Source organism: Lepidochelys kempii, chromosome 1 (assembly GCF_965140285.1).
Source record: "Lepidochelys kempii isolate rLepKem1 chromosome 1, rLepKem1.hap1, whole genome shotgun sequence".
NCBI lineage: Eukaryota > Metazoa > Chordata > Testudines > Cheloniidae > Lepidochelys > Lepidochelys kempii.
The window spans coordinates 311,266,218-311,280,044 of NC_136380.1; the positions used below are offsets into that span (position 1 = coordinate 311,266,218).

General features: G+C 41.7%; 1 protein-coding gene across 1 annotated transcript; it reads left to right on the plus strand.

Annotated features, from left to right (window-relative positions):
* The first annotated feature begins 200 nt into the window (after positions 1 to 200).
* LMOD2 (leiomodin 2) lies at positions 201 to 7,253 on the plus strand. The gene is made up of 3 exons (XM_073331717.2): positions 201 to 556; positions 4,775 to 6,151; positions 7,017 to 7,253. The coding sequence occupies exons 1-3, from the start codon at positions 284 to 286 to the stop codon at positions 7,041 to 7,043; spliced, it is 1,677 nt and encodes a 558-aa protein (XP_073187818.1). The 5' UTR covers positions 201 to 283; the 3' UTR covers positions 7,044 to 7,253.
* The last annotated feature ends 6,574 nt before the right edge of the window (positions 7,254 to 13,827 follow it).

Here is a 13,827-nt window from a genome sequence, read left to right on the forward strand (position 1 = left end):
TATGGTAATGGTCAATGTGTCAATAATCCCCCTGTTTAAGTGACCTGCAAACACTAGTGATATGACATTCTTTCTGTCCAAATGTCTAGCTGACGTCTGATGCTTAAAACAGAGCATGCTTTCATCCCTTCATGCATTGTCGTAGCTTCCATGACAACTCTTAAAAGGGTGCCTCAGCTAGTCAGGGAAACAGTTGCCGACCAAACAAGATACAGCCCACTTGATTCAGCTTTCTTGAATGCCTAATTATTGCAACTTTCTATCAGCCTGACCAAACGGGACCATGTCTACCTTTGGCTACAGAAGAGAGCTTAGTAAATATGAATCCATTGATGAAGATGAACTCCTTGCTTCTCTGACTGACGAGGAGCTAAAGGAGCTGGAGAGGGAACTAGAAGATATTGAGCCCGACCGTAACCTTCCAGTGGGGCAAAGACAAAAGAATCTAACAGAGAAAACTCCTACAGGAACTTTCAGCAGGGAAGCGTTGATGGCCTATTGGGAAAAAGAGACCAGAAAACTCCTAGAAAAAGAAAGGTTGGGGGCATGTGAAAAGGTAGGATTTCAGAGCATTCACAGTGCCCTGGAAATATTCAGGCTCACTCTTCAATGACTTTCCATCATTTACCATTTTTATTTTCTTCTGATCTACTACAACATTTTAAAGAAAAGTCCTAGTGACAATCTTTTGCTAGAGTGCTGTAAATTAGCAAAGGGGATTTTTGGTTTTGGTCTTGCAGTGCCTTAAAAACTCTTTTGGGGAAAAAATCCTGTAAAAGGATTAGTGGTTAAAATAGTGGTTAAAATAAGTCATAATATAACAATGGTTAAAGTGAGTTTACAAAATTAGGCACGAATTGTGCGTACTTCTAGCCAACCACATAAGTTGTTAGGAAAATTACCTTTTGGGGAGTGGGGGGAAGCTAGTAGACTGCTTTTTCCTCTTGTGAAATAAATAAATAATCAGTATTGCTTTTTGAGGAGCAATAGATTGAAAGAATGATCAACAGGAAGAGAATTCTGAATTTTTAGCAAAGGAGAGGTTGGGCAAAAAAGTGCAGCAGAACCCACTGGCCAGATTTTCATGTGGTGTAACTCAGTATAGATCCATTGCAGGCAATGGAATTATACTGATTTACACCAGCTGAGAATCTGGCCCAATATCTGATTATTTCAATGGCACACTGTGTGCTGTCTTATCAGAACACAGCTGGAGGAATTTATAAGCATAGAAGCCTGGAGTTGGTATTCAGTCAATCAACATATTAATAGAGTATTCATCATGCAGTCTGTCCCAGGGAGTTTTATATAAATAGTAACAATAGATGCTGGTTGCCAAGAGCAGTATAACTCAGTAATAATAATTCAGGACTTGATTCTGTGAGATACTCAACACCCTCAATTCTCATTGACTTCAGTGTGAGTTGAGGCCACCCAGCACCTTGCGGAAACTGCTTTCAGGATTAAGCACCATAAAAGGTGACTTTTTTTTAACACCTGCACTATAACTTTCAAAGCACAGCATGGAGTTTTAGCTGTGTCAATGATTTTGCAGCTAAAGTTCCATACTGAGTTCTGCTGATTAAGGACCTGACTCTGCCACCCTTGCTCACAGGGAGTAGTATGCTGTTGGCAAGTAGTCTCATTGATTTCAAGATTAAGGGTATGTCTACACTGCAAAAAAAAAAAAAAAAAAGTGTGTTTTTAACACAGGTTAGCTAATCTGTGCTAACTAACTTGGGTTAAAGTAGCATTGAAAACACAGCAACTTGGGTTTTAATTTGGGTCAGCAGCTCAAGTTAAAGCCTATAGGGCAGCATGGATTTGAACTCAAGCTGCTAACCTGAGTTAAAAGCCAAGTCACTGTGTGTCTTCACTGCTATTTTAACCTGAATTAGCTAGTGAGAGTTAGCTGACCAGAGTTAAGGACCTATTTTTGCAAGGAGACATGCCCTATGGGTTGCAGAATTGGACACATAGGTCAGTTACTGTTAAAAATGCTAACACTCTGGATCTAGCTGTAGCTCACGAAAGCTCATGCTCAAATAAATTGGTTTGTCTCTAAGGTGCCACAAGTACTCCTTTTCTTTTTGAGACTACAAAGGGTTTACATCAGGAATGAGTTTGACCATCTTTGCATAATGAATATACTGTTATCTTACAATCAGGGAAGAATCACCGGACACAGGATTTGATTGCATATAGTGTCTGTTATACTGGTTGTAATGTCTGTGTAGACAAATACAATCACCATTATACATTAAGCACTAGCTCACATAGCCTTAGAAATAAGAACCTATTTTGATGAGATATGGACATCTGGACAGGATAGCAGAATTAGCCACTTACTTGTTTCTACTGCATCTTTAACTTACATCCAGGCAGGAATAAGAAATGGCCAGAGAAGTCCTAGTTTTGGTGTACTGTCCATAAGGCAGGATTTCTGACTTGGCAGCAACCTCCATCCCAAAAGGCAATATTGGGTTAGCATTTGGTATGAGCCTAGGCTGTAATGTGTCAGTAAAACCCACACTCTCTGCTCTGGAGGTGAGAGAGCTACAAAATGTATCCATAAATGTCAACACTCTGCCATCTGATGTCTATAAAGCGGAATCTGAAGGTGAAATCTTCCCCACACTGAAGGCAACAACAAAACTCTCATTGATTTCAGTGAGGTGAGGACTTCGCCCAAGGTGTCTGTAGCAATTGGGATATAATCTGATATAATCTGATACATTGGGATATAATCTGATCAAGATGACAGAGAGCAAGCAACTGAAGAATTTAAAAGAGAGGAGTAGCAATTTTAAACTTACTGCTAATGCTTACAGCTAGTTATGAAATTAAAGGATGGATATAATATGAAAGAGAATTGAATCCCCCCCACTTCAAACATGATTCTAGCAGGGTTCTTTTTACACTAATCTTTTAAAATCACTGTAGAATATTACCAATTAGTCACAATTAGTACACTTCAAAGTTCAAGTCACGAATAGGCACTCAGAGACCATGCTGAAGAGCGTGCTATAAATGTCTAGATAGATACATGTGTAGGAATCAAAGGGGATGTTCTGTGCAGCAGACATATTCTCAACTTTTAAACCTGTCTGTATATGCACTGAAATTATAGATATAGGTCCTGATCCTGTAATGAGCTCTATTGAGGCAGTGGTATTGAAGTCAAAGGATTTGGGGGTGGCAGGCGGGTGGGGGGTAAGGGGCCTGCCTGCACAGAGCTCATTTTAGGATCAGAGCAATCTTGCAAATTCTACGTTTTGAGCTCCCGATGAATCACACAGAGCATTTGTAAGATTGGGCCTGTGGTTTGTTACTTTGTCAAACTTCTGTAAGCATGATAATGATGATAACCCTATTTTGTATGTGTCCTGCCACAGAAATCTGCTCAAGACTGTGAGATAGTATGCAAGGTGTTAATACTGCAGGGATATATATACACATCATTAACCACACCGTTTAAATTGAATTAGCAAATGTAAAGTTATGCGGGGACTTAAACACTGATGGTTGGGCGGGTTTGCCAATTTAGTAACTTTTTTGCATGCCTCCTGTCAAAGTCAAAAACAGCATCTCTGTAAGTACGTAGCATGGACCCAATCCTTATGTGATATTTTATAAGGATTTACATATTCAATTTAATAAAGCAGTGCAAGCAGCGCCTCTGTTTTTCACCCAGAATTTTACTAAAAATTCAATATTATGGATTTATAGGATTTATTAGATTATTTATATGGATTTATGAGAGTAGAGCTCTTGCGATAGAGGGTTTATGGTCAATTGTATGCCAAGGACCATCACAAGGCCTATGCAGCACTTTACTGCCTCTTAAGCTGTCAAAATGGAGTTGAAATGAGATCATAGTGGTGCATTGGCATGGAGCTGGCCCTGTGTACTCTGCAACTAGCCCAAATTCTGGGGCTACCACTGAACTTTGGGACAGTTTGTATGGAGATCAGAATTTGGCATGTCAGACCCATCGCAATTTTGAACTTGTTAAAGTATTAAAGTGATGCTAGTGTAACATTATAGAGCATATTTTCACAAACAGCGTTTGAGTGTGCACACCCAAAATTGTGCATCCAGAATCTTGGGTGGACAGCTATTGTAATTCACCTTCTTTTTTTGCTCACATTTTCATGTGAAAATGGTATTTGTGTGTGAAATTAGGCAGCCATTTAGCTGATTTGGATGCATATACAGCATTTGTGCATGGAAGTCTGAGTTTTGGGACATGCAAAAATGTGGGGACCTAAACTCCGTGTCATTAAACAGTGGCATGTAATTTTGCACATAAAAAATGTAGCCGTTCGGTTGTGGCCACTCTGAAAAACATAGTACTTTAAGTCTGTCTGAGTGAAGCCCACATGAGCATGGAAATTCAGACAGGGAAAATCCATTTGACATTCCATTGTGAATATATCAACTTATGGGTAATTTTATGTATATCTGTGTTGCAGTGTCATGGGTCAGATCTTCCACTGGTGTAGATCAACATAACTCCTTTGACTTCAGTAGACTAAGCCAATTGATGCCAAGGATTTGGCCTTGAGAGAAAGGGGAGGAAATTAAAAAAAAAGAATATTAGATCAGATGAGATTTTTTCAGTTCTCTTAAATTTCCATGCTTCTGCCAGTTTATTTTAAACCTTTAACATTAATTTCATATAGTTTAAGTATAATTGCTGTTGGGGAAAATCAAAGTAAAGCTTAATATTTTTGCTATCATGTTTAATCCCGACACTTACATTCCTGTTCAGGATTCAAAGCAAGAAGACGGCAATTCAGAAGACACTGAGGAAGAATATTTCACAGGAACTAACAGTGAAATTTCCGAGGAGGCATATACTGAAGAGGAGGAGGAAGAAGACGAAAAAGAGGAAGCAGAAGAAAAAAAGGAACCAGAAGAAAAAGAAGAAGAAGAAGAAAGTGATGAAGATGATTCAGAAAAAAAGGAAAATGCTGCAGTTTGTGAGCGGACTGTGACTTGTGAAAGCGGCAGGAGTTCTGACCACTTGAAACGCAAGAAATGCAACATCCAGAAGGAAAATGAAAATGTCATCAATGGTGATGGTGGCAAAGACACAGAAGACACAAGCTTTAAAACGGGTGCCATCCACCCTTGTGGAAACCCAACGGTTATTGAGGATGCTTTGGAAAAAGTTAGGAACAATGACCCTGACACCACTGAAGTCAACTTAAATAACATTGAAAACATCACCATACAGATGCTTACACATTTCGCTCAAGCCCTCAAGAACAACACAGTGGTTAAGATGTTCAGTCTGGCCAATACTCGTGCTGATGATAGTGCGGCAATTGCTATTGCGGGGATGTTAAAAGTGAATAAGTATATAACGAGTCTGAACATTGATTCAAATTTTATCACAGGCAAAGGGATACTGGCCATCATGAGAGCTTTGCAGCATAACAAGGTTTTAACAGAACTACGATTCCACAACCAACGGCATATCATGGGCAGTCAGGTTGAAATGGACATAGCTAAACTATTGAAAGACAATACCACAGTGGTGAAGCTAGGGTACCACTTTGAGCTTGCTGGACCAAGAATGAGCATGACAAGTATCCTCACAAGAAACATGGATAAGCAAAGGCAAAAACGTATGCAGGAGCAAAAACAGCAAGAGTCTGGTTGTGATGGAGCAATCAATCCAAAGACCAAAGCCTTGCAGAAAGGAACTCCTGGGTCCTCACCTTATGCATCACCTAAGAGCTCACCTTGGTCCTCTCCAAAACTCCCTAAGAAAGCTCAGCCTGTCAAAATCCAGCCTCCAGCTCCACCTTCACCTCCTCCACCCCCTCCCCCACCCCCGCCCCCTCCTCCCCTCATTGTTCCAGAGAAAAAGACACCAACGAGGAATATAGCTGAAGTCATCAAACAACAGGAGAGCTCCAAGAATGCCTTACAAAATGGACACAAAAAGAAAAAAGGCAAAAAAAGCAAAAAGCATGAGAATAGCATATTGAAAGAAATTAAAAATTCCTTAAGATCAGTCTCAGACAAGAAATCAGAAGAAGGATCGCGACCCTCTACCCGACCCTCCACCCCACAAATGTCTCTTCATGATAGCCTTATGGAAGCAATTCGGGGAAGCAGCATAAAACAGTTAAAGCAGGTAAGTAAAGGACCACATTTAAATAACTGTTTATGGCTCAAATACGACACAATCCAAAACATGCATAATGAATTTTAAAGCATAGATATTTAATATAAGATTATACTTTGAGAAATATCACCATAAGTACATATTTGGGAGCAGTTTTACATTTGAACCTGCTTTCATGACTACACTTTCCATTTTAATTTGACCTCAGTTTTGACAGAACCCAGGGTGCTGACAGAACCCATGTTCAGACTTCTTGGGGCTTGGGATTCTCAGTAGAGGGTCGCTGTAGAGTGAGTATAGCAAGCAATGAACCAGAGGTGAAATTTTGCCACCTTCAGGCAAAACTAGTCTTTTTCAGCAAAGCCTTCTCTTCAGAATTGAGTTGTGAAATGGTCTTGATTTCTTGCTCAAGGAAATAAGACACCTCGATCTGACACCTCTTAAAATAGCATTAATCTACGGAGGAAGAGATGGGAATGGCTGCCTGGGCAGTGGGATTGGCTAGCTGTCCTGAGTATGTACCTAGGGTTTCAGATGGGATTGTACTGGTGTTGGCTAGCCACTCCTGCCACTCATGCAGCCATAGCTACATGGCTAGTTCAATTAAAGTTAGCATGGGTATGTCTTCATGAGAGAGAAATTACACCTCCAGCTCCAATGTAAATGTACCCTAGTCTTCTTCACAAAGTGAATGAATGTACTTCTAAATATGTATAATGGTATCCATGTACTATGGCGACAGGCACCTTAGAAATGCATGTAAATCACTGTCATATTAAAAAAGCACAATATACATAACTGGATAGACCATGATGCTGCTTCTTTTCCAGCCAGTATTGTTAATGTAATGAGAAAACCCCCCACTATCTTGTAGGTGGAAGTTCCAGAAGCTCTTCGATGAAAGCATGGAATATAGAAGAACCAAAGCTCTACAGTGGTCAAGGGAAGGTTACTGAATTGTTCAGTTATGGTAAATAGACTATATTGTGAGCTGCTTCCAAAGGGCACTCTTAGAATTGAAATATTTTATTTTCTTTTTAAAGAGATAGACCTATTAAACATTAACCAATGCTTTAAGAATGCATAAGCCTTTTAATCTGTAAATATGGAAATAAACATCTTTTTTATTTAATAAGATTTCTATTGGAGAAATAGCAGTTTATTTAGATATTCTTTTCAATATCTGATTGATTGCACGTCACTGGACATGTTCTTTACATTGAGATGTAATTGTTTAGTGATCTGTGTCTTTTTTCTTTTTTCATGAATTTACAATAAATGTGGTTTGAAGTTTTTAAGCAACCAAAACGATTTTAGTCCCGAGTTTCTGTGAGTACAAATCGGTCAGATGTTCATGTACAGATGTGTCATTGCTTAAACATCCAGTTACTGGGGTGAAGATGTTGGTATAAATGCATAGAGGTCTGATTTTGCAGAATTGCTTAGCACACACAGCATCCATTGACTTCAGTAGGATTTGCAGGTGCTCAGCACCTTTGAAAATCCAGGTATAGCTAGATTGATTAAATAATGCATTGAAACTCTTCGTCAAGAGCACAGCAGCCATTAAAAAAGGCAAACAAGATTCTTACTTAAAATATCAATGGGAATCTAAATATAATAAAAGAAGTGATCTTACATTGTAAAGCAAATGTTAGACAGACTCCATGTAGAATACTGTACACAATGCTGATCACCATGCCACATGTCAAAGAAAGCATATTATTGCCTCAGAAAAGGTGCAGTGTAGGGCGGCAAAGATAACAGGTAATAGGAACCTAAATTATGCCAAAAGGTTAAGGAAATTGGGCTTATTCCCATTATGAAAATGGCTTTGAAGTGACCTAGCCATTTACATAACAATGAAAAGGAGTGACAAAACAAACAGATTGGTGAAGTGGAAGAGGGTGTTGAATTAAGAGGCGATGGGAACCCCAGGGAGAACAGAGAATTAATACAAAGAGAAAAAGATGTTTGAAAAATACACTGGAAACTACTATCTCATAAAAAGAAAAGGAGTACTTGTGGCACCTTAGAGACTAACCAATTTATTTGAGCATGAGCTTTCGTGAGCTACAGCTCACTTCATCAGATGTTTACCGTGGAAACTGCAGCAGACTTTATATACACACAGAAATCATGAAACAATACCTCCTCCCACCCCACTGTCCTGCTGGTAATAGCTTATCTAAAGTGATCAACAGGTGGGCCATTTCCAGCACAAATCCAGGTTTTCTCACCCTCCACCCCCCCACACAAATTCACTCTCCTGCTGGTGCTAGCCCATCCAAAGTGACAACTCTTTACATAATCAAGTCGGGCTATTTCCTGCATAGATCAAGGTTTTCTCACATCCCCCCACCCCCATACACACACAAACTCACTCTCCTGCTGGTAATAGCTCATCTAAACTGACCATTCTCCAGGTTTAAATCCAAGTTAAACCAGAACATCTGGGGGGGGGGGGGTAGGAAAAAACAAGAGGAAACAGGCTACCTTGCATAATGACTTAGCCACTCCCAGTCTCTATTTAAGCCTAAATTAATAGTATCCAATTTGCAAATGAATTCCAATTCAGCAGTTTCTCGCTGGAGTCTGGATTTGAAGTTTTTTTGTTTTAAGATAGCGACCTTCATGTCTGTGATTGCGTGACCAGAGAGATTGAAGTGTTCTCCGTCTGGTTTATGAATGTTATAATTCTTGACATCTGATTTGTGTCCATTTATTCTTTTACGTAGAGACTGTCCAGTTTGACCAATGTACATGGCAGAGGGGCATTGCTGGCACATGATGGCATAGATCACATTGGTGGATGTGCAGGTGAACGAGCCTCTGATAGTGTGGCTGATGTTATTAGGCCCTGTGATGGTGTCCCCTGAATAGATATGTGGGCACAATTGGCAACGGGCTTTGTTGCAAGGATAAGTTCCTGGGTTAGTGGTTCTGTTGTGTGGTATGTGGTTGTTGGTGAGTATTTGCTTCAGGTTGCGGGGCTGTCTGTAGGCAAGGACTGGCCTGTCTCCCAAGACTTGTGAGAGTGTTGGGTCATCCTTTAGGATAGGTTGTAGATCCTTAATAATGCGTTGGAGGGGTTTTAGTTGGGGGCTGAAGGTGACGGCTAGTGGCGTTCTGTTATTTTCTTTGTTAGGCCTGTCCTGTAGTAGGTAACTTCTGGGAACTCTTCTGGCTCTACACAAAGATGGACTACAAGCCGTCAAGAACACTATCCCCGATAATGTCACGGCTAACCTGGTGGCTGAACTTTGTGACTTTGTCCTTACCCATAACTATTTCACATTTGGGGACAATGTATACCTTCAGATCAGCGGCACTGCTATGGGTACCCGCATGGCCCCACAGTATGCCAACATTTTTATGGCTGATTTAGAACAACGCTTCCTCAGCTCTCGTCCCCTAAAGCCCCTACTCTACTTGCGCTATATTGATGACATCTTCATCATCTGGACCCATGGAAAAGAAGCCCTTGAGGAATTCCACCATGATTTCAACAATTTCCATCCCACCACCAACCTCAGCCTGGTCCAGTCCACACAAGAGATCCACTTCCTGGACACTACAGTGCTAATAAACAATGGCCACATAAACACCACCCTATACCGTAAACCTACTGACCGCTATTCCTACCTGCATGCCTCCAGCTTTCACCCTGACCACACCACACGATCCATCGTCTACAGCCAAGCTCTGCGATACAACCGCATTTGCTCCAACCCCTCAGACAGAGACAAACACCTACAAGATCTCTGTCAAGCTTTCTTACAACTACAATACCCACCTGCAGAAGTAAAGAAACAGATTGATAGAGCCAGAAGAGTTCCCAGAAGTTACCTACTACAGGACAGGCCTAACAAAGAAAATAACAGAACGCCACTAGCCGTCACCTTCAGCCCCCAACTAAAACCCCTCCAACGCATTATTAAGGATCTACAACCTATCCTAAAGGATGACCCAACACTCTCACAAGTCTTGGGAGACAGGCCAGTCCTTGCCTACAGACAGCCCCGCAACCTGAAGCAAATACTCACCAACAACCACATACCACACAACAGAACCACTAACCCAGGAACTTATCCTTGCAACAAAGCCCGTTGCCAATTGTGCCCACATATCTATTCAGGGGACACCATCACAGGGCCTAATAACATCAGCCACACTATCAGAGGCTCGTTCACCTGCACATCCACCAATGTGATCTATGCCATCATGTGCCAGCAATGCCCCTCTGCCATGTACATTGGTCAAACTGGACAGTCTCTACGTAAAAGAATAAATGGACACAAATCAGATGTCAAGAATTATAACATTCATAAACCAGTCGGAGAACACTTCAATCTCTCTGGTCACGCAATCACAGACATGAAGGTCGCTATCTTAAAACAAAAAAACTTCAAATCCAGACTCCAGCGAGAAACTGCTGAATTGGAATTCATTTGCAAATTGGATACTATTAATTTAGGCTTAAATAGAGACTGGGAGTGGCTAAGTCATTATGCAAGGTAGCCTGTTTCCTCTTGTTTTTTCCTACCCCCCCCCCCCCCCCAGATGTTCTGGTTTAACTTGGATTTAAACCTGGAGAATGGTCAGTTTAGATGAGCTATTACCAGCAGGAGAGTGAGTTTGTGTGTGTATGGGGGTGGGGGGGATGTGAGAAAACCTTGATCTATGCAGGAAATAGCCCGACTTGATTATGTAAAGAGTTGTCACTTTGGATGGGCTAGCACCAGCAGGAGAGTGAATTTGTGTGGGGGGGTGGAGGGTGAGAAAACCTGGATTTGTGCTGGAAATGGCCCACCTGTTGATCACTTTAGATAAGCTATTACCAGCAGGACAGTGGGGTGGGAGGAGGTATTGTTTCATGATTTCTGTGTGTATATAAAGTCTGCTGCAGTTTCCACGGTAAACATCTGATGAAGTGAGCTGTAGCTCACGAAAGCTCATGCTCAAATAAATTGGTTAGTCTCTAAGGTGCCACAAGTACTCCTTTTCTTTTTGCGAATACAGACTAACACGGCTGTTCCTCTGAATACTATCTCATACAAATGCAAGCTAACACACCTGGGGTGAGGGGAGAGGAGGAATAATCCCAAACAGAGATTCAGTGGGATGACAAAACCAGGAAAGCAAGGCCCAGCAATCAAGCTGAAAAAGACCACCAGGTTATATGGGCTCAACTACAAGCTAGGTATGAATTTTCAGTATGATATGTTGAGAACCAACAAGAATTTGGGATCAATGCAACAGAGGTGTCATATCATTTTTTTGCCTCTGTTTTCACTAACAAGGTCAGCTCCCAGACTGCTGCGCTGGGCATCACAAAATGCGGAAGAGATGGCCAGCCCTCTGTGGAGATAGAGGGGGTTAGGGACTATTTAGAAAAGCTGGACGTGCACAAGTCCATGGGGCCGGACGAGTTGCATCCGAGAGCGCTGAAGGAATTGGCGGCTGTGATTGCAGAGCCACTGGCCATTATCTTTGAAAACTCGTGGCGAACCGGGGAAGTCCCGGATGACTGGAAAAAGGCTAATGTAGTGCCAATCTTTAAAAAAGGGAAGAAGGAAGATCCTGGGAACTACAGGCCAGTCAGCCTCACCTCAGTCCCTGGAAAAATCATGGAGCAGGTCCTCAAAGAATCAATCCTGAAGCACTTGCATGAGAGGAAAGTGATCAGGAACAGCCAGCATGGATTCACCAAGGGAAGGTCATGCCTGACTAATCTAATCGCCTTTTATGATGAGATTACTGGTTCTGTGGATGAAGGGAAAGCAGTGGATGTATTGTTTCTTGACTTTAGCAAAGCTTTTGACACGGTCTCCCATAGTATTCTTGTCAGCAAGTTAAGGAAGTATGGGCTGGATGAATGCACTATAAGGTGGGTAGAAAGCTGGCTAAATTGTCGGGCTCAACGGGTAGTGATCAATGGCTCCATGTCTAGTTGGCAGCCGGTATCAAGTGGAGTGCCCCAAGGGTCGGTCCTGGGGCCGGTTTTATTCAATATCTTCATAAATGATCTGGAAGATGGTGTGGATTGCACTCTCAGCAAATTTGCGGATGATACTAAACTGGGAGGAGTGGTAGATACGCTGGAGGGGAGGGATAGGATACAGAAGGACCTAGACCAATTGGAAGATTGGGCCAAAAGGAATCTGATGAGGTTCAATAAGGATAAGTGCAGGGTCCTGCACTTAGGACGGAAGAACCCAATGCACAGCTACAGACTAGGGACCGAATGGCTAGGCAGCAGTTCTGCAGAAAAGGACCTAGGGGTGACAGTGGACGAGAAGCTGGATATGAGTCAGCAGTGTGCCCTTGTTGCCAAGAAGGCCAATGGCATTTTGGGATGTATAAGTAGGGGCATAGCGAGCAGATCGAGGGACGTGATCGTTCCCCTCTATTCGACATTGGTGAGGCCTCATCTGGAGTACTGTGTCCAGTTTTGGGCCCCACACTTCAAGAAGGATGTGGATAAATTGGAGAGAGTCCAGCGAAGGGCAACAAAAATGATTAGGGGACTGGAACACATGAGTTATGAGGAGAGGCTGAGGGAGCTGGGATTGTTTAGCCTGCAGAAGAGAAGAATGAGGGGGGATTTGATAGCTGCTTTCAACTACCTGAAAGGGGGTTCCAAAGAGGATGGCTCTAGACTGTTCTCAATGGTAGCAGATGACAGAACGAGGAGTAATGGTCTCAAGTTGCAGTGGGGGAGGTTTAGATTGGATATTAGGAAAAACTTTTTCACTAAGAGGGTGGTGAAACACTGGAATGCGTTACCTAGGGAGGTGGTAGAATCTCCTTCCTTAGAGGTTTTTAAGGTCAGGCTTGACAAAGCCCTGGCTGGGATGATTTAACTGGGAATTGGTCCTGCTTTGAGCAGGGGGTTGGACTAGATGACCTTCTGGGGTCCCTTCCAACCCTGATATTCTATGATTCTATGATTGATCACAGACAACATAGTGGAAAGCCCCTCTCAATGCAGCACTGGTGAGTCTCCCTCTAGAATATTAATTACAGTTCTGAGCACTTCAGCTATCAGAAACACTATGATAATTTGGCGGGAACTCAGAGAAAGTTAGCCAGACATGAAGTTCAAAGGGATGTGAGTTTATGAGGAAAATAAAGAACTAAATACGTTTATTTTGTTTCAACATTAAATAATGTCTGTTCTTCCTCTTTATATGTATTGGAAGGATAAAAAATAATTGTTTCTGTTGTCCCAAGCAAATATAATCAGCTGAAACTGAAAAAATAAATGTAAGCTAAAGATCTGGAAATATTCTTAAGCTATAAGATTCTTGAGATGTGGCAGGAGGTGAAAGACACAGGTTGCTTGAGTTAAATAAATCAGAATGGACGAAGCCTACAATACTATGTTGTGGGCAATACTCGTACAATGGCAGGGGGATAGACGACATAAACTAATGAATCTTTTCTATTTCTAATTGCTTTTAAAATATACAATATAACCCATCAGAAGCAATTGATAGATGACTTAGGCTCCTTCCATGACTTACCCTTTTGCCTCAGTATCACAATAAATATAGTCTGTCTGATTATCCACTCTTTGGAAACCTCTAAAATTCTTTAGGCTTTTGAGGCCCAAGGCATAATCCACAGTCTCCCTCAAGCCCATGGAAGTTCGAAATCAGGATACTTAAAGGGTTGAAGCA

What these genes read in the sequence shown, in the direction of transcription:
- LMOD2 (XM_073331717.2), top strand. Translation starts at nt 284, where the DNA reads ATGTCTACCTTTGGCTACAGAAGAGAGCTTAGTAAATATGAATCCATT. An exon ending in GGTTGGGGGCATGTGAAAAG is followed by an intron (nt 557 to 4,774) that starts GTAGGATTTCAG and finishes ATTCCTGTTCAG; the next exon opens with GATTCAAAGCAAGAAGACGG. An exon ending in GCATAAAACAGTTAAAGCAG is followed by an intron (nt 6,152 to 7,016) that starts GTAAGTAAAGGA and finishes ACTATCTTGTAG; the next exon opens with GTGGAAGTTCCAGAAGCTCT.